Source organism: Monopterus albus, unplaced genomic scaffold (genome assembly GCF_001952655.1).
Source record: "Monopterus albus unplaced genomic scaffold, M_albus_1.0 scaffold49.1, whole genome shotgun sequence".
NCBI lineage: Eukaryota > Metazoa > Chordata > Actinopteri > Synbranchiformes > Synbranchidae > Monopterus > Monopterus albus.
The window spans coordinates 1,867,731-1,892,744 of NW_018127929.1; the positions used below are offsets into that span (position 1 = coordinate 1,867,731).

At 38.8% G+C, this 25,014-nt stretch overlaps 1 protein-coding gene across 12 annotated transcripts in view; it reads right to left on the reverse strand.

Moving 5' to 3' along the window:
* Positions 1 to 25,014, reverse strand: part of rgs3a (regulator of G protein signaling 3a) — a 122,640-nt gene that overhangs the window by 37,919 nt on the left and 59,707 nt on the right. For 10 of the 12 annotated variants that reach the window (XM_020600858.1, XM_020600857.1, XM_020600861.1 and 7 more), the window contains one exon: positions 17,931 to 18,065. In XM_020600858.1, coding sequence (XP_020456514.1) covers positions 17,931 to 18,065 — 135 coding nt within the window. Of the gene's footprint in view, positions 1 to 3,277; positions 3,363 to 6,844; positions 7,081 to 17,930; positions 18,066 to 25,014 lie in introns of those variants that run through there. The other 2 variants (XM_020600868.1, XM_020600869.1) reach the window with 2 other exon arrangements.

Below are 25,014 nucleotides of genomic sequence, written 5' to 3' on the forward strand. Positions count from 1 at the left end.
CGTCTGCCAAAAGCAGAGACGAGATCCTGTGGTCCCCAAACCAGACTCCCTCCGGCCCCTGGCTGCGCCAAGAATTTCTGTCCATAAAAATAATGAACAGAACCGGTGACAAAGGGCAGCCCTGCCAGAGTCCAACATGCACTGGAAACAAGTCTGACTTACTGCCGGCAATGCGAACCAAGCTCCTGCTCTGGTCGTACAGGGACCGGACGGCTCTTAGCAAAGGGCCCCGGACCCCGTACTCCCGGAGCACCCCCCACAGGATGCCGCGAGGGACATGGTCGAATGCCTTCTCCAGATCCACGAAACACATGTGGACTGGTTGGGCAAACTCCCATGAACCCTCCGCCACCCTGAAGAGGGTATAGAGCTGGTCCAGTGTTCCACGGCCAGGACGAAAACCGCATTGTTCCTCCTGAATCCGAGGTTCGACTATCGGTCGAATTCTCCTCTCCAGTACCCTGGCATAGACTTTCCCGGGGAGGCTGAGGAGTGTGATCCCCATATAGTTGGAACACACCCACTACATAAACTCATACACACTAAATGTGCATAATTTTCTCTATTCCTGAAATCACATTGTATATTACGAAAGACATTTGGAAGAGGTATATTACTGTATGGTACTCATTTTGATGTTTGTGGCTGCGAAGATGATGTATGTTTGTGTGTATCTACTGCATGTCTGTATGCCTGTGCCATCTAAATTAGGCATGTTTTGACATTTAGTGTCCAGAAAAATTTGTGGTATGAAGATTTAAGATCCATGCTTTGTGTTATACCAATAACTTGTTAAGGGGCCAGACCATATAGATGATCAATATCTGAATGGCCTCATTATATGCACCGGCCTGTTTTGTCCTTGATTTCACAGACAGACGAGAGATGAGAAGCTAATAGTCATTTATCTGTCAGATCGCTCGATTGTGATCAGGCCGAAAGGGAAGATGAAAACATAGATGGAGCAAGGTAACAAGTGAAAAAGGTTCTGTAGATAAAAAAAAAAAAACCACAAAGACAAAATGCCAGATGAACCCTGGAAAATGATTTTAAAGACAGCTGGCCTAGGAGAGATAAAATGTTTTAAGTTCTGATAGAATCCTATTCTGTTTAAATTTATTATATTTTATTAATCCCCTTAGAGATAAATTATCCTGCCTGGCCACCAGGGGGAAGTCAGCGCTGAGTGTCCTGCCAAAGGACACCTTGACATGGGGCATGGGGACACCAGAAATCAAACCACCAACCATCTGATTGGGAGACGACCGCTCTACTTCCTGAGCCACAGCCGCCCCATATACAGTATGTAAGTCTACATTAGTTTTAACTGGTATTTATTATGTGAAGTACAAATATTTCAAACCAGGAGCTTTTCACCAGACAATGGCATCATTGTCAACATGTAATTAAAGTTCTGCTCAGATTTACATAATAATAATGCATTACCAGGTACCAGTGTTGCAGGAATATTCTGTATGTCAGCAAAACGAATTGAAGTAAAAATGCAGTGGTTCAATATCTCACAGGGATATTTGACAGTGAGTTAAACCATGGATATGTCAACTGCAATTTATAAGCATAAAGTATATTGTCATTAATATTTAAAACTTAAACTGGTAGATGATTGAGTAGCCGTCCTGTATGTGCCCGTGTATGCGTTTATGTTTTAGTCCTCAAACTCATTATAATAATAACATGGCACACTGTCACTCCCAGTAGAAGAATCAAGATCCATTCTCTCACAGAAAACAGGCACTTTCCATGACAGCCGAAGAGGGGAGAAAGTGGCTGGGGCTGGGTAAGTAAGCATCACTTCCATAGATGCAAAAGCATTATTGATAGAAGCTCAGGGTTCAGAGAGAAAATGTCACTGACGCAACTTGTCTCATGACGCAAAGCAGCTGAAGACAATGTGACCTCTGAGAAAGTCTGGAGAGAGTTGATTGTGTGTGTGTGTGTGTGTGTGTGTGGTAATGGTGCAACAGTTACACATGTATGTGTGTATGTTCGTGTGTGTGTGCCTGGGTGACAAACATGAGATTGTGACATGTGTGACAATGGTTTTCTCAAGTTATAACAAATAAAAATATCTCACTTGTTTAAGCTGGAGCTAGCTGGGTAAGACCAGCTGATAAGTCACATTTAGTCTTGTTTATGTGTTTGCATGTGTGTGCAGCAGAGGGAAGGGCCACTGACACTGTCTGATATTGATAAAGAACTAAGGGAAGAATGGGGGTAGGAGGGGTTAAGCTACTTCTCTCACTTAAACTACTAAAACTCCTACATCTTACTACTGTACTGTAAACTTCATTCAAACACAAGGCGCCATTTGCTTATGTTGTGTATTTGCAATCATCTCCCTACTTGTGTATCAACAGTCACTAACACAGCCTACACACTGCTGTATCTAATTCTCTGTATCTCTTTCCCCTAAGGAGAAAATAACCCCACTAGTCCCCTAATGAGGAAAAGAGAAAAGCTATTTTCCCCAGTGTGCTTCCTGTTGTTTTTTTGTCCCTCTGGTCCCTCCGTTTGCTCCTGTCATGTCTATCACTTTCAGCTTGGCTCTAACATGGTTTAGAGTAGGTCGTATTAATGGCTATCTTCTTACTGTTTTTCTCTTTCTGTGTCTCTGTTTCTCAACCTACAGCTCCCCAGCTATGTGGAGGCCTAAGTCATGTCACTTACACAAAGCCAAAGCAGAAACGGTTGAAATAAAAGTGACAAATGAGATATGTAAATAATATGTTGTTCAGAAAATACGGACAACTAACTTGTTTATTAAGAGGGAAGTGATAATACAGGGGACATATGTTAAAAAGAGCTATTAAAGCCATCAGAAGAAGAAATAAGTGGATGAAGTCTAAATAGAGATGGAATAAAACAAAGAGAAAGTAAAAAGAACATGGAGAGCAAAAAACAAAGCAGGAACTGGTTAAAAAGGGTGAAATTATAGTAATCTAAATAAGACATGACAGTGACACCCAGGTAAGCCTGTCATAAATAAGCTCATTGATAAGTAAGCCTTTATTGGCTTTTCCTATCAATCCTCCCATCTCTCTACCTTGTTTCTATCCTCTCTTCATATGACCAAACCACTCCCTCCTATCCAGCAGCACAATATTAGCAAATGCAGTAATTCTCTAAAATCTAGTTTCCTCCGGTGCTAAAGAAAAGCACTGTAAAATCTATCTGCATGAAAACTCTCTGCTGATCACTCACAAATAATAATATACTTTATAGATGAGAAATGAAGTGATGCTATTAAAAACCCTACCTGACAAGAGTTCCAGGTTATAGTCCACTAAAGGCAGATACAGGCACTCCACGCTTCCCCATTAAAGTGGCCTACTTCCTCTGTCAAACTGGTGTCTGAGTGTTTGTGGCTGGCTAGCTGGGCTGGGGTGTGTGACTCTGTCAGTGTGAGCTAGGCCAATTGAACTGAGGAAGAAAGAGAGAGAGAGGGGGAAGAGAGCAAATGCCCAAGAGGCTAAGAAGGTATACTCCCAAGCTGCACAAACAAGTGAGAAGGAAGAAGAGAGGGGAAAAAAGATAGAGATAATGAGAAGAGACCAGTGAGCAGTGAGAACCCAGAGGGAAGCATATGCATGCACATGTGCGACGTGTACGTCCACCAAACACACTAACTGGTCTATAATGTCCTCCATAATTGCAGATGTGTGTCTGCAAATAGTCTTATGTGTACATACAGTGTATTGTGTCCATTTCTGCCTGCACAACACCCTTGCCCTCCATTTCTTTGTGAAGACGTTAATGCACTACAGCTAGATCCCACAGGATGCTCAAAGCACACAATGAACACATCCACTGTAAACACACACACAAACACTTGTAGTTAAATCACGCATGCATGTCTCTGACACACACAGTGCATCTAGTCATAGGGTAACTGTATCCTAACACAGAAACTATGCAGAATGGTGGAAACTTCCTTTCTTAAAGTGAAACACTACGTTTTAAAAATACAACAGCTTCTGAGCTAACCCCATTAGCAACCAAAAAGTAAAAGGTCATCATTGCTGGCGTACTATAAAGTGTACTCTGCGGGGCTGTAGCCACATTTTCCAGTTCAGTTCTTAATTTCTTCTTCTTAACTTCTGCTTATTTTTTAAATGCTTGAATCTGGCACATTCTTACATTTCTTTTGAAATTAAGCAGTGTGAGTTCCTGTAAATCCTACCAGCAACTGTGTCGAATTACCTAACAAAAACCATAAGGTCTGATGTTTTATACTTATGTCAAGAACTTACAGTGCATGAAGGGCTACACACATGCAACTCAACACTGTCTTTTGTACTTATTTACACAATACAAGTGAGAGGATGTGTCCTGTAGTAGTTCCTATTTCTCAGTTACAAATGATCTACAGTGATAGTTCCATTATATTTTATAATACCTGTACTGTAGGCATGCACTGGGTGGCTATATATACAGTAGATATGTTTGTACTGAGTCACAGCCTGCCACAATATCCTGGATTTGGATAATATCAATATACCATTTTTATTGAAACAATGCCTCAACAAGGCAGAGACTTCATGACCTCTACATGAGAGCAGGAAAATGTCAGCTCACTATCAAGCCAAGCTAATGGAAGCTTCTGCCATCAGATGCATGGCTTTGCATGTTATTCCATACAAGCTATTACATTTCTAGAAGCTATAAAAATGTAAACATCCAATAAGAAAACATTCCATCATATACTGTATAAACACAAGAAACAGTTAAAGCCGCTGTACACGCAGCATTAGTGCTTCAGTTCACATGGTTGCTAATTACACAGCTGAATTAAACAAAATATGTATTTATTAGAAGTAATAATAATAATAATAATAATACTTTATTTGTATAGCACTTTACAACTCTGGAGGAGCCCAAGGCGCTTCACAGAAGAACATATATTAGGAGTATAAAACCAGCTACATAAGCAATAAAACCAAGAACAAAATAGAAGCACACAGTATAATATCATACGCTAATGGGAGACTTCCATATCAAAGTATGAATGTGAGACAACAGACTAAAAGCCATCGACATGATGCCACTGGAGCCCATTAGACACAGAAAGCCCATCTAAAGAGATGAGTTTTTAGTTTTGACAAGACGATAGCTCAGTTATGGACCGTAACTCCGGCGGTAAGGAGTTCCAGAGCCTAGGGCCATATATGGCAAATGAACACTCACCCCATTTTTTATATCTTGTCCGCGGGACAACCAAGGACACGTGCTCTGAGGAGTGTAGAGCCCTAAGCAGAGTGCGAATGGACAACAGGTCAGATAGGTATGGTGGAGCGAGGCCGTTAATAGCCTTAAATACAAATAATAGTACCTTGAAATCAACTCTGAATTGCAATGGCAACCAGTGTAGCGATTGAAGGACAGGGGTGAAGTGGGCATACTTAGGAGTATTTGACAGTAGACAAGCAGCAGCGTTTCGTACCAACTGAAGCTTCTGAAGGAGAGATTGGTTGATTCCTATATAAAGGGCATTGCAGTAATCAAGTTGTGAAGTGATGAAAGCATGAATGTATTAGGGCTGTTGTTGTTTTTACTGATGCCAATACAAGACCCGAATTTTGGTATACGTAAATACCAAATTAGCACTTTTTGCTAGTGTTTTAGTTAGAAAAATATGTTTTGTTTTTGGTCAAGTATTTAACAAGTAACAATGTAGACAAACATACCTGATAAATAAATAAATACGTAAATAGTAATCTGACCAAATATTCAGTGTAACTATTTTTTAAAACTCAATTCCACTTTGGTTGCACTGAAAAAAGTACTGAGGCTTAACATCCAGCCATAAGTGAAACTGTTAATGTAACAACAGCACAACAACCTAAAATATAAAAAGGATAGCTACAAATAAGCTTCAACAGTGACTGACAAATAAGTCTTATAAATCAGTGTCTTGATAGGTAAACAAATGTACCTGCTGTGACTGAGTGAACTCAGGTAAATTCAGCCACATAATACTTTCTTTGTCATTTACACACGACCACTCTCTCTCTCTCACTCTTCTTTCACTCACTTAACTCAAGAGCCTCAAGAGCCTGCTACTTCAGAGAAAGTTTTTTTTAATCTTGTCAGTGTGACAAACAACATTTGACAGTGAAAGACAGAAGATACAAACACCTGCTGGTTGCTCGGGTCAACGGCTGTTCATCTCTAACAATACCCTGCAAGAAGAAGATGCCTGACACGAGATGGTTTCATAGATAAGGTAGCAGATAGCGGTTCAAAAAAGTGTTTGCGGTAATCACACTAATACTGTATCAACAGATGCCGTGTTTCTTACCATGAAAATTGATTTGATTCAATAGACAGTAAGCACTAAGAGATAGGATACGATTTCTGCCTCTGGAGCTGCATGAGCCTCAACTAACTAAAGAATGAATCACACCACAGCTATTTGTCTGATACTTCTCTCTCAGTGTCTGCGTTCCAATTCTCAAGGAAGCATTAATTAGGAAAAAACTCTCATTGCACATATACTGTATGATAATAAACACAATACAAACAAAATTCCAGCACAGAATGTAAATCTTGAATATGTAATGTAATTCAAAAACAAGTCAATAATCAAGCCAAAACAAAACAGCAATTGAGCAACAGAAAAGTATTTTTTAAATCCTTGCTTCACTAAATGTAAGCAATGTGCAAATAGTCACTTCTTCACCTAGAACAGCATTTGCAGGACAGTTGTGACTGCAGCACGCTGTAGTGCTACTTACACGTTACACTATAGCGACTCCACCTGTCTCCTGAAAGAGCTCTCAGTTTGACCTTCATAACAATAGTACAGTAACATAAAATACATTACCTTAGACACAGGCATGTGGACGCGCAGTATGCTTGCTTGGATCAATTTGTAAAGTGTGTTATTACTGGTGTGTATCCTAGAGTATGGCAAAGAATAGAACAATTCATCCACACATATGCATGTGTGCAGCGCGAATAGACACAAGCTTCTGATCCAATGTGACCGAATGTGATTTTTTTTTTCCTGTCCGTTTTCAGGACGTGCCGGTGCTCCTTTCTCCTCCCTGCTGTGTTGTTGCTGCAGTCCTAGTTTCTCCTCAAGCTTGGTAATAACGTTTGTGCCAACGTGTGTGAAAAAGACAGTGAGAGGGGAGGGGGGCAAAGAGGGATTTGGTGGAGGAGGGGGAAATGAAATAAAAAGATGGAATCAGGGAGAGGCAGAGGTGTGAGAGTGAAAGGAGGAATTGGAGCAATGTGATGTATTAAAAACAGAGTGATGGTTATGAAAAGATCAAATGTAACTAACTCTCTGGAGACCAAAGCGGCTCTCCCCCCCATCACTCTCTCTCTCCTCCTCTTCTCTCTTCCTCTATGTGCTATTTTTAGAAGTTGCTCTGTCACAAATCAAAGCACTGAATCAAAACCTATCAAAGAGCAGGATGTTAAGGGCCATGTCTTTCGCACCAAATAAGACGCACATACACACACACACACACACACACACGCAAACAACTCTGTCTGTTACAATGGCCATGTGTCTGTAACAGACCTGAAGGGAACAATGTAAGCTATTCATCAGGCCTTATCTAATCATATCATGTGCTAATAGGTAATGGCCTTTTCAAATAGCTATTTTAAACATTGTCAATTACACTGCACAAGCCACTGCTTCGCTCACCATCTCTAGCTAAAGGTATTCTTGAGGAGGTATTTCTAGATTAAGCATAAAGTAATGATTAACAATTAAAATATAGACTATCAATTTAATGCAATAGATTTCGGTGCTCTGTTTCTGCTTCCGCCTGTTAACTGGTGGCAGCAGTTAAACTTCTCATTCTCACTACTGCCATCAGTCACTTAATAATGCTAAAAAGACCCCCTTTATTTGCAAATGAAACTGTTATCCCAGCTTCACTGCATGCTCAGTGAAGCAAAACACATGTTTTAGAGTGTAGACTGTCCATAATTAAAACTGACAGCAAATGGATTTCATGCTCTGTTGCACCTTCTTAGGGCTGCGTTTGTGAGGCTCTTATAGAGTATACTAGAACCTGTGCTGATTCCTAATTGCCATTATATAACACAGTTATGAATAGTTAAAGGTGAGCTAAAATAAAGCCAAACACCACTCCATCAAAGGAAAATCATTAATGTTTAAAGGTAGACAAGGGAATTAATCCTACACTACAGGCCACAATAAATAACATCGCTTAGCTGTGTGTATGTGTCTGTATGTGTGTGGCCTGGCAGTACTCATGTTGTGGGGATGTAAATCTGTTTACACATTCATATTGTGGGAACTCAATGTCCTTTAGAGTAATGACTTGCTTTAGGCAAATAGAGGTTATGGTTAAGGTTAGGGTAAGTCTCCAGGAAATGTATGTAAGTCAGTGCAATGTCCCCTGAAGTTATGGAAACACAGCATGTGTTGTATGTGTAACTAAAGGTAAGTGATCGATAGCAAAAGGGAAACAAAGATGGAGGGAAGGTGAAAGATTGTATACTGTATGTGCTTAAAAAGCTAAAGAACTGAGCAAGAACTGGGAAAGGATGAGACAGGGGAGAAATGGGGACAACTGACCAAAGAGAGCATAAAAAAACATAAGGAGAGAAAATGATGGTTCCACTAAGCACAAACTAGATCAGATAATATGTTGCCACAGTGTCAGCTGCTGTGTCAAGGCAAACAGTGGGTACTTTAAGGAAACTAAGATATAAAACTTATTTTGCAGTTTACCACTTTTTTTGTTACTACATAATTCCATTTGCGTTATTTTACAGTTTTGATGCCTTCAGTATTAACAATCTAAAAAATAATGTAGAAACCAAAAAACAAAATACGGAATGAAAAGTGTGTCCAAACCTTTGACTGGTACTGTATGTATCCATATTATTTACTTACAGTACAACACTTAGTCACCGACAAACTGGAGCAGCCAGACGACAGCTGTCCTAGCTATCCTTCTAATTAATAGCAGCACACAGAAAACACTCTACAACTTTTTATTTACTACACTAATCCAAATCTTTGACAATTTCTCTGCAGAAGTAAGACTTGAACTAAAGTGTGAGCAATGCTGATACATACAGTATATACTAGCAAAAATGTTTTACTGCCTCAGCTTTAAGAAAATGGCACCACCTTCTTACTGACAGGGCATAGACAGTCTGCATTTAAGCTTCTTGAAAGATTATTTCTAACCATTAAATCGTTTTATAAGCATGTGATACAATTTAGAACAATGCAGTCATAACTTCACTGTGATATGACTGCACTATGAACATTTTTGGCATAGTTCCTCACATCTGCTCCATTCGGACCGGTTCTAAATCTGAATGTCACCCTTCCAATGACAACACATCCCAAAAATAGCATGCAGGGTGCTGTCTGTGGGTTGTGGAATTCACCCTTGTCTAGTGAGAGACAATGAAGGGGAAAGTGTATCACTTGCATAGAAACAGAGACAGCATAAACAAACAAGCAAACAAATAAATAAATAAATTGAACATTACATATGTTGACCATATTTTACTTTTTATTTAGATACTTTTATGAGCTTGAATCTAGACTGTTTAAACTGATCTTTCAAGAAGGGTCCAAGAAAAAGGCTATTTGTATTCATACTGCTTATAATTCTGCATTTATGATAAGATGACAAGTGCGCACTGGCCCCTCTGCTATCATCACTGGACACCCAGTGAAAATAAACTGTCAAAAATCACTCACACTGCTCTTTTCAGAAACGTGTTATCTTTTGCTTCACATTCCCATGTCACTCACCACATCCTGTAGTAGCCTTTCTCCTATTGACCATACATTGTACCTGTCACTGTGTCAACATACTGTCCATCACCAGAGCTTCACCTCCAGTATAATCCTCTACAAGATCTTGTTCCATCACTGAAATGTCACGATCATGTAAAATCCACATGAAACACAAAACTATCTCTGGTCCAGTACTAAATCACTCCATTTTTGTCCAAATCAGTCCCTTTCTTATCCATTGAAAACTTTTGGTTTTAGTCTTTGTCATTTTTCATTAAGTTAGTTTCTTCTGTAAATTTGTGATCTGTTGCAAATCACATGGCCAGTTTGTGGCAACTAACATTAAATCATTAAACTCTACCTTATTTGTTTTCAGCCACTAGAGGGTCAAGTGACACTCAAAACAAACTGATGCTGCACGTCGCACCTTGCCGCTCTTTGCTCGTTCCATTGCATCCTGTTTCCTCTTTCCAAAAGGGAGTTAATCCCCATAAACTCCCATATTAAAACACCAAACTTTACAGCAGAGATAAACATGTTTACAGCTTCGTACCAAGAATGGATTTTTCTGTTTTCTTTTCCATAACAACTGTACATTTGGGGTTATATAACTCATTTAAATTATACTGAGCCTAAAGGTTATGCATAATTAAGGGTGTGACAGGTGTAGGTGGCTAGCCACTAGCCGTCTAGCGAGCACTGGTCACGCTCAACCTCTTTGCCCGTTTTTGGATTAGCTGTAGTGGGCAGAGTGAAGCACCACCAATATGGTGATGGCCAGACATGAGCTTCAAAAGGCCTCTTCAGAAAACCACTGGGTGATGTCATGATGGTCTAGTCCATCTTATATATACAGTCAATAGTTGCAAGAAACCATACAAAATGCAGCTTGTAGTCCAAAGCTAGCATTAGCTGACTGATGAGTAAATTTGGCAGTTCAGTAGAACACTCTGGTTTCTGCTAATGTCACACAAAGCTCCAATTAATAGAATTATTATACAAAAGTTGTTAGAAGTTTAAGAAAACTTTGTTTATAGGCTTTTACAGGCTTTTTTCAGTTCACTATGACCTGGATGACTGAGAATCTGCACTTTGTTGTATGTACTGTATATGCAAATGGAGAAAACAGTTTATATGTAATCTTAATCTATATCTTTAATTTCTCAGTAAAAATCCATCCTGAAGAAAACACTCTCAAGGTGCGTTTGGCCATTGACTTACAGTACTGCTACTATTTATCAATGACTAGTGTAACACACACCTGCAGGCTGCCACGGATGTCACATGACGTCACACAATGAATGTGTCATCCAATCTGAAGAAGCAGGTAAGGTACATTAGCTAGAATGTGTTGATCAGGGCGAGTGAGAGAGTTGTTGCTTTTCTGAAGAGTTGAGAACAGAAGGAAATATAGTATGACAGTGACACATTCAGACAAGCTGATGCTGTCAAGACACTGCCAGTTCATGTCTTTACAGACAAATGGGTGAAAAACAAATGATTCTGTTTTCTAATGAATTCTAAACTGACATGGAGCCATCAATATCTTCTGTTTGTTATTTTGTGTTACTGCTTGAAATGCAGTGTGCCCTGGTAGTGAGATACGCTGCTCAAAAGATGCATATTCATTGATACTTCTTATCTGTCCGGAGCTACATGTATCACTGACTGACATTTGCGTGAGGTGGATGGGAAACAGAGGAAAGGACAGATCATCCAATTCATCGCTTTCATCATGAATAAACAGTTTGACAAGTCGAGAGAAAGAGTAAGACAGAAAGGGAATGAAACTCCTTGTCACACTGCGTCACCGCTTCCTCCAGCATACAGTAAATGCTGTATTATAACCACTTAAGCAGCTTAAACAGATTCTCATAAATGTGAAATGAGATAGCCAGAGAAAGAGAACAGAACATGCTTCCTCCAAACCACAACAGACACACTTTTGTTCACTCATTAGCAGCAGCCATCTCTTTCCGCTGATCATGTGAGCCTATGCTCTCATGTAGATAATTTATCTGACTTTTACTGCAGATAATTCACTTTCCTCTTCTGATGTAAAGAAGGAGTGCCAGTATTGCTCACCAAATGCTAACCGTGTATGATGAAGTACGGCTGTCATTTTCAAAATGGCCAGTCCTGCTTAAATTCCCATTTGAGGGCGTGTGTGTGTGCAGCTGAACAAATTTATTTTTCCAGCAGCTTAGTGGCTAATGCTGCCCAGAGACGCATGTACCGGAAGCTTTCCAAGGAAGAAGCTAAGAGACTTTTAATGGCTATGGGATACCAGACGACAAGGCTGTTTGTTTCTATACATGAAATTGAAAACAAATAAAACAGTTTATATGCTAGATTTGTTATTTCACATACCACAATAAAATCTCTAATTACTAATTGTGCAGTTGATAATGTACCACAATGTCTTTCAACTTTCCTGTTTTTACTTTGTAGTACAAAAGCAGTACAAGTATGGTTACATTAGCCTTTCATCCAATGAACCTGCCATGCAGTCAGCCTCTGAAAAGGATATAATGTGTATATATAATGACACAGTGTGATGGGAAATAAATAATCACAATGTATAAATGCTGTATAAAATCAAAACTGTAGTTTTTAATCTGGTAATGTCTAAAGGTGATGACTCGCTGTTAAAATAATGAGCCTCATGCAAGTATGCCTGTATGAACAGATTTCTTCTTAAAGCCACAAAAGGTACAAGTTTAAGATAGCAGTAGCAAGTCCTCTCCCCGCTCTGCTACACCTTTGACAGCACTTCTCCATGTTAAGGTAGGTTTTGGAGCACATACATATTTTTAAAAAGTTATAGACTGAAGCTTTAAGTGGCATAAATTAAGCTAAATTGTCATATCTTTTAAATTAATAAGTAGTCAGAAGGTTATGAACAGATAATCAGCTTTTTTCTAAAGAAAAGAAATACTTAAAACTGGAAAATCACAATACCATCATAATGAATTTGGAATTTAAATATATTGCTGAAATGAGAATAAGCATAAAATTAAACATAATGCAAAATTAACAGACAGTACATAAAGACTTGAAACGGTTCATTTTTTCTACATGATAGTCTTTCATCAGTCTTCATGACTACCTCACAATCTTGAACACTTACCATCTACATCAAAGGCCACATTGCTGCAAGTTGTTTTTTAGTATCTATAACTTCATGTCAGACTATTCTGTCTTTATTTCTGTAAGGGTATGGGCTGACAGACTCCAAAAGTCAGTTACTGTAGATGAAGGCATCAGTTATTCAACTTCAGATTAGTCAACATGCACATCTGCATCAAATTCTATGTTCAAAATCTGCTGACTTTATCCTGAAGCGCCAGACGAAACTGGAACTGGCAACCTACAGTATCATCATGGCCCACTCTCAGAGGAACTGGAGAGTTAGAAAATCTCCAAGTGAAAAGGGCTCATGTCCAAGATTTTCCAAAGCAAAGCATTCAAAGTATTGAAGGTCCAAAGCAACTACTGTAAGGCAGCTGCTGACATCAATATGGCAATGGACTAATCATATCTGCTGGAAAACAGTGAATAAGTAAACAAAGTAACATGAGCAGATGGAACGGATGTTGGTCCTCCAATATGTTTGTTTTCCCTTTAGAATGGATTCTGCTCCTCTGCACATTTGAGCATAACCCTTAAGTAAAGTGCGTGCTTCAGCTAAGTGTGGATTTACTCAGCTTTGTGAAGGAGAGACAAATGCAGTCTATGATCTAGGGGAAATGTGTGATTCAATAGGTAATTTTCCTAAGCTCCTCTGATGCAGTTCTTTCCCACTGGCAGGAATACACACTGTGCATCAGAGTAAGGTCTACTGTAGACTCAGCGGTAACAAGGAGGCAGTTATTTAAGTGCTACTGAAGGCATATTCTTCCATGTCAAAACATTGTACAATATATAAACTAATTATTCTCAGACAAGTGGATATGGCTTGAATTAAAAAGCAATTTATAAGTTTGGCCTGTGCTAAATCAAGACACACATTTGTAGGTATCTTTATCAAGGGGGCGCTGCATCAGATTGTCACCATGTTTAGTGTGATTCAGAGTTTAAATTTCTTATTTTTATCTAATACAATGGTCTTCTGTGGATGGCTATGACCTTCATGTGTCAGTACACTATGTCTACACAGTGGAAGTGGGTCCTCACTTCTGATGCTAATATGATGCCAAGTAAAATACACAGGACATTGTGTTTTAAAAGTTCCCATACACAGACAGGATACTACAATGGCATTTTCTTCCTTTGTTGAAGATGATTTGCACATAATTAAATACACTTGGAGTTGACTGAATACAAACTATTTGCCTTTAAGGTACTCTGCAGAAATGCAATCAAAAGTGAACTAATTTGTCTAGACATAAAATGTTATGATTAAGCATGCGTTCCCTTGCCTTCAGGACACCATTCAGACTTCCATTTAATAAGAGATTACAATAAAAGGTTCTAATAACATACAGAGAAGGTACAGTATACAGGGCAGAGCATGCATGTGTGCTTCCATGTACACACTTAGATGGTGCCATCATTTTTTGCAAGGATGATGTCTTTTTGTTTCTATAACACTATGTGTGATATGTTTTGTGTGTCTGAAACCATGTCCACCCTAAACTGGCCAAATCTAAAAACAAATGTTTTTGTGGGAAAATAACACATGTCCACAGCAGGACTAGAAGATTGTTGTGAAGATGCAAATAAATAGCATTTTGTGTACACTGTCTGAAATCACTCCCTATTTACTCATTCACTAGCCCCTATATAATGTACACTATGTAGTTGACTCAGTAGTGAACAGAAAATTTAGATTTGAGAAACTAACCAATCACTAGCATTTGGCATCATCAGTAACAGCTATAGAACGACGTGGCAATAATTTCCTATCTTATAAAACCACTGACATATAAACAAGTGACATCACTTTCCTCTGCTATGCCAAAATATCATGAATACAGTGGCTGCCATTGTATTTATTTTGCAACCAGATTCTGTGTGACAGCATTGGACCATGAATCAAAGCTGCCACATCTAATGAAATATTTCTCTTTTTATATCAACAAATAACTTATTAAAAACAAAGTTAGCAGAAAATGACCATTTGTACACACATCAGCATTATCATATCTAATAAAAAAAAACCACAAAGTGACCTCTGGGAAAACATTTATTTGATTTGTGTTTTGAGATTTTAGAGTGGCTTTATACTGCAACCAGCCACCAGGAGGAGAACAAGTTACTAACCCTGGTTTTCACAGTTGATGGAGAGAATGGAGTGTTTTGCATTGTGGGATTGTTAGCAGAATGCTTTACATTCAATTGTAGAATTTTTGAATGCACTATAGTAACTAGGGTTCTCTTCTTGGCCCTTCTTGTTCTTCATTTATATGTTACCCCTGGGGCAGATCCTCCTGCTCTTTTCACTTCTATGCAGATGATACTCAGTTATAGCTATCCATAAATCCAACAGAAACTTTCTTTCCCATTGCAACCTGTAAGGCAGACATTAAATCCTGGATGACCAGTGATTCTTCATGCTAAACTCAGATAAAACTGAGGTGCTCGTCCCCTGGGCCAAAAGTAGATAGAGAATTAATAAAGTGGGCTTTGGCTCCCTTAGACCTGGGGTGTGTCTGAACTCACCCCCTACTCACTATATAATGTGTTCGCCATATTGTAATGGTGTTCGAATGCAAAAAAAAAGTGTGTAAATCTGTTTACTATTAGAGACGGAATTCCCTATAAATACAGAGAATGCTTTGTCCATTAAATAAGTTCTGAACCACCTGTCACACCCATCCATATCTAGACACTGTCTCTTTTGTCCCACTGTTACTATAAAATGAGTGATTGCAGAGTGTGTTGTCCTTACTTGAATTTTACTGCCACAAAGCATCCAACCATCTCTGAGCAGGCTTACATCATTTTCATTGCTTATGTCATTTTGAAAAACACCACCTTAATGATGTGAGAAACAACAGTGGGTCTAATTTAGCTGGCCAATGAGAGAGACAGAGAGAAAGAACACTCTCCATCGGGTGCCTTCATCATGCAAGTTTGCACACTATAAGGTTTCTTTTACTTTCTTTTAAAAGGAAACAGTTGAAGCTTTAAAAGAAGTGGTTACATATTACAAAGAGCTTTATCGTGAGCCAAGGAACTATTCTGAAGTAGCTCAAATATTGAAGAACATTCAAATGCAGGCCAAGTTCTGGGTCATTTATACTTCTGGGTAATCAGGTCTCATTTCGTATCTTTTCAGATGAACCATATGAGCAAAAATACACACACGTATACATGGGCACAGACAAATACACACATACAGAAAGAGAAAGGGATGAAAGACTGTCGGCTTGTCCCTCTCCATTTCTCTCTTTCAAGTGCTGATGAAATGGAGCCCTAATGTACAACAGGTGTGCCATCTACACGCAATATTATTTATCTCTTTTAATCACCTTTCAGCTGAACTCAAACAAACTGGGTTGAAGTGAGTTGTCTTTGCCCTTCATCAAATATGAAAGAAGTAAGGAAAGGAAAAAGTGTTAGAGATGAAAGAAGCAAGAAAAGAATTTAAGTTAATCAAAAAATAAACTGCTGAAATCTATGAAAGTAAATGCACATTACTAACACGTTATTAACCCTTAACACCTCTAAATACCGCTCAAGAGGATGTGTGTCCATTTAGTCCACCATCATTTTGCCAGATTGACACTCATTTACACAGTTTTCACACAAAAAAAATCCCTAAATAGCAATTACAGAACCTGATAGGAAGGGGAAAAAAAGAATATTTTAAGTAGATTTCCCTAGGTAACACTTGAAATGACTGATTTGGGCCACAAAAATCAAACTCACTGCTCCTCCAACAGCTACCCTTTAAGCAGGGTGGCCGAAGCCCAGTGTGAACTTAAAGATCATTCACATCCTAACCAACACCCTGTGCTTCCACCATGCTATACTGAGAGCAGAGGTCTAATGACTTATTCCAACAGTGATTAAATTTGGCTTTGATTCTTTCAGCAAAGATTGAGTGCATCAAAAAACTTCACGACTGGATCTGTTTAAGCTGAACAAAAAACTTTGTGCTACATGCACAGGACCAAACAGCAAAAGGATGCAGTTAGTGACAAGCTGGCGAAACATTAAGTAGAGCCACCTAGTTCCCTCAGAATTTAGTAGAAACCAAAAAGCAAAAAGGGGAGTAATTCTGGCACTTCTCGCTGTTGGATATGTAAATAAGCAAATATTTGCTAACACATCAGACTTATCAAATTAAAAGATAATTATTCTGTGTTGTATTTACAACTTGTATTCACTGCAAGTGCCAGAAAAAATTGCATGCAACGTATGTGGTCAGAAATATAATGTATCTTCTATAGTTTTAAAGAATCAGTTCAACAGACATTTTCAAGGAAAACATTACTGTAGCCACAAAGCAACTGAACAATTCAACAACTACTCAGCTACTTTGTATTGCAAGATAAACTTGAACACAAATATATCACATACATCAGTGAAAAAAATGCAACACAACACAGCTTTCCATTAAGTCCTACATTTGTGAGATTTTATTTTAACATGCGGTTTTTATGTATCACAAGTGTTACCACACAATACGAAGAAAACACCTCAGTACTCTCAGGACTGTCAAGTCTACTGTGGCTCTTGTTTCAAATGGTAACAATGTATACACTTTTACACAGCTGGCAACATTGTGCACAGGCAAAATGATATATGAAGCACAGTAACCAAAACCTGCTTTTGTTAGCAAGTATCTAATCTACTCTTTTACGATAAGTGAACAGAGGCAAACAGGGTTTAAATTGCACTGAGTTGACACTCCACTAAAGCAGAGCAGCTATTCCCAAGCAGTCAGACAAAAGACAGCATTAAAGTTAGCCAAAGAAATCTAAGACCGAAGTGAAAAAGCATAATGACGTAATGCGAGCTACAGAAATGTGTTCTACTGTAGGTTACCGGCTGAGTGTGTACGCTTGGGAGTGTGGAGTGTTCACAGGGCATCTGTGATGGGGGTATGCACAAATATATGCATTCCCATATGCCCATGTGTTTAATGATACAGCTTTGACCTCAGTCAGGATTGGAAATGCCCTTAGATGTTTGTGTCCATGTGCCATACCTGTTCAAAATGCGGAACAAGAAGCTCCCTCCTCTGAAGCTGGAGCTGCTTGTCAATGTTGTCCTTCAGGCACTGACACACACGGCGCTTCTGGTCTGCTGAATAGGCTTCCAGGCTGAGCAGGCAGTCACACTTCTAGAGACAGACAGAGAGAGAGAGAGAGAGAGAGAGGAAGAGAAGAGGAGCAAGAAAGGAGGAGGAAGAGACAGTGGGCAATTAGGCAACTACTGTCAAAAAAGAAGTGTCCCCTGATTCTCGCATAGTGAAAGGGTTCAAAATGGGTAGAGCACAAGTGAACAAATTAGAGGATAAAAAGTATGAATGGAAAAAATGAATAAAACAAGAGTTTTTCTCTTGTCTTGTGGGCTGTTTAATGAGACCTTAGGACAAGAGCTACCTGTGTGTATGTGTGGCCTTGTTTTTCTCTAATGTACATGTGGGGACCCAAAACTGAGAGCCCAGCAACAAATCATTAAAATTTTGTGAGACAACTTGGTTTGAGGTTAGAGTAAGGTTAGCGCAAGCCTCCAGGAAATTAATGTAAGTCATTGTAAAGACCCACTAAGTATTGAAAACAAGGGGGTGTGTGTGTGTGATTAACAAATGCTCTGTGTGAATTAAATAAACACACAGTATGTGTTCTCACTGTCCACATATTTTATCCCAGCCGTTTCATTTTGCACAGTCATTTGTCATTTGAACTTTGCTTTTCTGACACTACAAACTGTAAAGTGATACAGCCCTCAGGGCAGCAAAATGATTGCATTAGTGAAATTAGATAATAGCCAGTATCCACTTCAGGAAAACATGATATGCTGACAAAATCATTGTGTGACCAATGGCAAGATGGCACTAAAAGAGCACAAATCAATACACCCCCGTGGAGAAATACGAGAGCAAATATTTGAAAACCTGTAGTTAAGTTCAAATTCAGAAAGCTTGGTCAAATAGGTTTTCATTCAAAATGACATAAATACCCCTCATCTCACTCTCCAGGACACCCAGTAATTGTGTTTGATCCCATTGATGTCCATGCTAAATGTTTAATGGATTAATGGTTGTTTATTTATCATGATTTTAACAGTATACGCTTGATAACTGACAAATCTGGAACACATGAAACTCAATTATGTCCATTTTTGCTCCAAATCCTAACTTGGTAGTAGTTTCTGAACAGACCTCTTAAAAGGTTTAAGGAAGAGAATTAATGGGAGTATAATATCTAGGATAAGAACATTGTGTGCCAGTTAGTGCTATATTTCAAGTCTGGTGTTGTTTCTGTGCTGAAGTATTTTAAGGGCTGAATAGAAACTGGTTAAAAAGCTTGTGATGTTAAAATACTCAACATAGCAAAGACATTTATATTTCTTGCCAGTGGTAAAAATGTGTACATCTGTTGCTACAGTTTCTTAAAATAAATCATCTGTAATTGTTGCATTTATCTCCTTGTGCTTTATAATCTTACATCTCATGACTCCAACAAAGCATAGTTTGGGCTTTGGTGGAAATATTAAATATACTCTAATAAGTGTGTCCTGATTTCATCTCTTGATGCTAGTATAGCCCTTTTTTGACATCCAAATCCATGTTCGTAGACGAGCTACAGTATCATCGAATCACATTTCCTACTGATAAACAAAACACACATTTCTCCAGGTACCAACTACCATATCTGCATCCAGTCATTTGCATACATGTTCACATCAGCTCCTCTTACCCACCTTTACTAGGTGCATTTAAATGAAGAATAGTCTCAGTTTTTCTGGTTGAACTCCAACATGAAAGAAACCTTTTTTGACATTTACAGAACTTTTTTTTTCTATTTCTCCAATTTATTTCCAATTGGATCATTTCCATCTACCTCGGTAGTTCTGCTTCCGGCGATGTCAGGGAAAAACACTGTCCTGACATTTTTGGGCACAAGTTAAGCTATAAATAGGATTTTTCCATTTTGTGCAAGTCTTCAGAGATTGATTCCTCAGGGCTTTTCCTGACACTGCTCTGGTCAGTGGTGAATCATGATGCTAGTTTACTGGCCTGTTTCCTGGCTGCATGGGCTTTTGCATGCCTTGCTGTGTTGCTATTTCTTGGACTATCTGTCCTTTTCAATGTCACTCAATGTCCTGTTAAAGCTTAGGATGCTGCTGCTGTAGGGTCTGCTCGCATACGGTGTTTGGAGGTTAAACCAGGGTACCTTACCCTGCATTAGCATTAAAGTCTGCATTAATTGTAGAAATGTTAGGACTTCTTTACTTTAATGCAGCATAAAATGTACTGAATACAAAGCACAGATGTGTGTTAATCTGAAGAGTTAAATACACATTATAGAAGGTGGAAACAGAATACTTTGCTGCTAAAACATTCAGAAAACAAAGAAACAGGGAAGAGAGACAAAGTAAAAGAGAAACATGGGGCACAGTAAAAAAAATAAATAAATAAAGGCAAAATTTCAAGCTAATATTAGAAAGATAGAGAGACAAACCTGGGAAAGAGAAGCAGGTTAGATGGCATTTATGAAACTAAGGCTGACTGTTTTCAATTGCATCACAAAATGATGAAATAGGGGCTTTTTTAGAGTGGACAGAAATCAATGCTGATGTTCTTTGATACGCATCATTTTGACTGAATCTAAATCTATAATGATATAGTAGAATGCACACACACACACAATTACTTCAACATAAACAAGTAGCTCCTGAGCAAACTCTTACAACATTTCTTTCAAGGAAAAGCTCATCATTCTAGCAAAACATTATTTTGGAATTCCCACATAAAGCATTACATAAAATTCTACAGGCCAGATATGGTCTGAAAAAACTCTTCAAAAGTTAGTGGGCATGGGCGGAGGCAGGGTTTGGCCAGGGGTGGCACGAGCCACCCACAGGATCTGATTGGCCACCCCTGGTGCCACCTCGGCCAGAGTCAAAATGTGATGCTTGTCAGTATTAATGAATGAAAATGAAAAACAATGACAAATTAGAATGAAAGAAAGTCACTTTCGGCTTTTCTCGTTTCTTAGGGGTCGCCACAGCAAATCGTCACACTGACGACTCGCATGTTGACATTTGGCACGTGTTTTACACCGGATGCCCTTCCTGACGCAACCCTGGTTTTTCTAGATCCGCCCTTGCTAATAGGTTGTGATGCTAAAGGATGAGTATTCAATATTCTAACCAATATATTCAAAATATAAAGATTTCACTTTTTCTGTTTTCCATATCCTTTGAGCCTTAGTTAATAATTATTTGGGATGAGAAATACTGTAAAGCTAATGCAACGGCTCAGGCCTTCCAAAACACATTGCCTCATACGGTCACTGTCCTGTGTTAAAGAACACACATCTGAAGTAGAGCAGGTGACGATCCCAGAGGCATGCATGCACCTACATCCACACACACAAATCACCCAGCTTGGGCACAATACATGTTTGAACTTTTACTATGAATACATTTACTGCAGCAACATATTTTCAAGATATAATCATTCAGAAATAAAAAGAAAAGCACAACAAGCTCTGCTTTGTGAGTCATAGCAAAGGCCAGGTCTCAGAGCCGCAGGGGGGTTTACATCCCCGTCAAAGAGAGGAAGCATCTATGTTTACATAGTCTTGATGTGTAAACATAAGGCACGTGGTGTAGTGAACACTACTGTGCAATGTAAACCAGCTAGTGACATCATTCACAATGTGTCTTGGGAAAATAACTGATGACTGATGAAGAAAACCACTGAAGCATTTCTTACTGTAATACAGCATACAGTGTAGTTTTCTTTTTACTTCATATCTTAAAAAAGGAACCATGCAGTGCTAAGGGAATACTAATGGTGATTTATTTTTCTCAGCTATTATTTTCCATTTCTCCTGTTAATAATGTTTAATTATTCATCTTAATGGTTCCACTTTGGTTTATTATTACATATTTTTGTGTTGTGTTGTTAACAGTAACTGTATTATTGCATCAATCTAAGACAGTTTTCCTGACAATGACTTTCATGTTGCTCCATTACATCGGTTAAAATAATTATTAATGCAGGTAAATGAGTAAACTGTTGACAGCTGGTCACAAACCATATGTTTCAGGCAGGCATTATCTGGAGCCAGTGGAGCTTTCTATGATGCTGGCACCACAGAGCAGCTGTCTTGTACTATAGTTTAAAAGAGATTTAAGTTGTACTTTTATGATGCATACAGAATCTTTCTCTTTCATTTTATTTATTAGTTAAAGTAACTTAAAGGACTGTTTTAAGCTTGAAGTAAACCCTCTGGAATCTCCTCAACTTTGTAGAAGCAGGTCTTTGGGGATTTTTATATTAAGGTCAGGTTGATTTTTGGCATTACACTGTATTCGAATAGTGACCCAGGCTGCAGCCCCAAAACAGTAACACCTGTTTCCTGGCAAGTTATCAGTTTTAGCAGCACAGACAGGGGATAAATGAAGCCCTTACTACTGGATAGAGTGGCCATCTTATTTACAAAATGATTACCTAAAGAACCATGTCAGCTAAAAGAGCAGTTTCCTTTACTCTTGGTCCTACATTAGTTCACTACTGTTAATACAGTAAATCCACCCATTCGGGAGATAAACAGGAGAGCTAATGAAACAAAATTCAATGAATGGCCACTGGCCTGCCGTGGAGTGGCTAAAAATACAGGCAGCATTTCCCCTTAATCAGATTGATTAAAGTGCTCCCAGGTTGAAGCCCTCCCCCGAGCCATCTGGTAGATGAGTTTTCAGTGTGTCACCAGACTGCTGTCAACACAGCTCACCTAAGCTGCTTTAGCACAGTTTAGTATGGTTTCAGTGATATAATTCAAGTAATATTATTGATTGATTTCTTTCACACTGCCTTCTAATAATAATCCACTTAGAATGTTTTGCTTTCAGAACACAGATGCTGCTACGAAGGTGTGTAAATTGTGTGACACACTTAATTCTGACATCTCTTTTGCATCAGCTCTAGCACCAATCGCTAGCATTGTTGCCATGGTAATGCATGTAAATAAATCTAGGTTTCAAACCCGTAACTTAAGGGATTGTGGATTTGTTATTTATGCTTGGATTGGATACATGTTTTGCTAGGGGAGCATCATCATGAGTTATAAATCCCTGGCACTGTCTCATCTGATCCTCCATGCCCCCCATCCTAACTTCATTTATTGCTGTATTGTTTGCACCATCTGCTGATGCAGCTCTGCTCTTGGGACAGACTTCTGTCTGAAGTTTATTCAGGTACACAAAAGTATTTTGAGTATACATTGGAGGCAGATATAGCTCACTTTTAAATGTAGTTAGTGAGAGACCCAGTGAGAACGGCATATAACAAAATGGAATCTTCTCAAGCTAATGCGTACACCACAGATCAACTTCAGATGCACTAACACAAATAAATATATCCTCAATGACATTTTCTATAAGGCAGTAAAATAGTTCTAAATGCAAAAACTATGCCACCAACTGCACTTGCTATTAAAAGACAACAATGTGAATGTTTTTGTAATAGTGTAAATCTCGAAAACTGCTTTGCAGTTATTTGCCCGAAAAACCCGAACAGTGAAATGTAAAATGAATGATGCCTGTTATAAGTATTGATCTCATATCCTGCCATGTTTCTCTGAGATCAAAGGGGGTTTTTCATATAAAGTGACAATGCACTGGGTCACAACAGGCAGCGTTTTAGCCCATACATTAGTGGTGACTTGTCACTCCATCACTGCCGAGGTACAAATCAAATCATCATGCCTGTGGCCTGGTTTACTATTCTGGATCAGACTGAAACATTTCAAACTATCATTAAACAGACTACCATGGAATTTTGTACAAATATTCATGGTCAACAGACAATGAAGTCCACTGACTGGGTGATCACTGGGTGACTGGGTGACTGGATTACATTTTAGCTTTTAAGTGAAATGGCTCAAATGCTTAATTGATTGTAATGAATACAATACAGATATCCATAATAATGACTTTGGTGATTCCCCTGACATTTAAGTTTTCTTTTTTCCAGTGAAATATCTCATTATCTATTAGATGGAATGACACTAAATGTGTACAGACATGCATATTCCACAGAGGATGGATCCCACTTTGACTTTCCCTCCAACAGCACCATTGATTTCATATTTGTGGTTTAAGTAAAATATAACAACTATTGGATGGATTGCCATGTTACCATGCCATTTGGTACTACATCTATGTTCCATGCACGATAAATTATAATTACTTTGGTATAACTTGTTAACTAGTGCCACCATCAGGTCAGTATTTTAATTTGTCAAATGATTTATTTACATACAGTGAGGAACAGAAGTATTTGAACACCCTGCGATTTTGCAAGTTCTCCCACTTAGAAATCATGGAGGGGTCTGAAATTCACATTGTAGGTGCATTCCCACTCTGAGAGACAGAATTTAAAAAAAAATTCAGGAAATCACATTGTATGATTTTTAAAGAATTTATTTGTCTAGCACTGCTGAACATAAGTATTTGAACACCTGAGAAAATCAGTGTTAATATTTGGTACAGAAACCTTTGTTTGCAACTACAGAGGTCAAATGTTTCCTGTGGTCCCAGCTCTCTTCATGTCATTGACCAGACCTTGTAGTTCTGGGCTGATTCCTCACCTTTCTTATCATCAGTGATACCCCACGAGGTGAGATCTTGCATGGCGCCCCAGTCCAAGGGAGACTGACAGTCGTCTTTAGCCTCTTCCATTTTCTAACAATTGCTCCAACAGTTGATCTATTTTCACCAAGCTGCTTGGCAATTGCCCCGTAGCCCTTTCCAGCCTTGTGGAGGTCCACAATTTTGTCTCTGGTGTCTTTTGACAGCTCTTTGGTCTTACCCATGGTAGTAGTTGGCGTCTGACTGACTGTGGGGTGGACAGGTGTCTTTAAAGAGCTCAGACAGGTGCTACTAATTTAGATTAATGAGTGGAGTAGAGGTGGACTTTTTCAAGGCACAGTAACAGGTCTTTGAGAGCCAGAATTCTTGCTGTTTCTCAGGTGTTCAAATACTTATGTTCAGCAGTGCAAGAAAAATAAATTCTTTAAAAATCATACAATGTGATTTCCTGAAATTTTTTT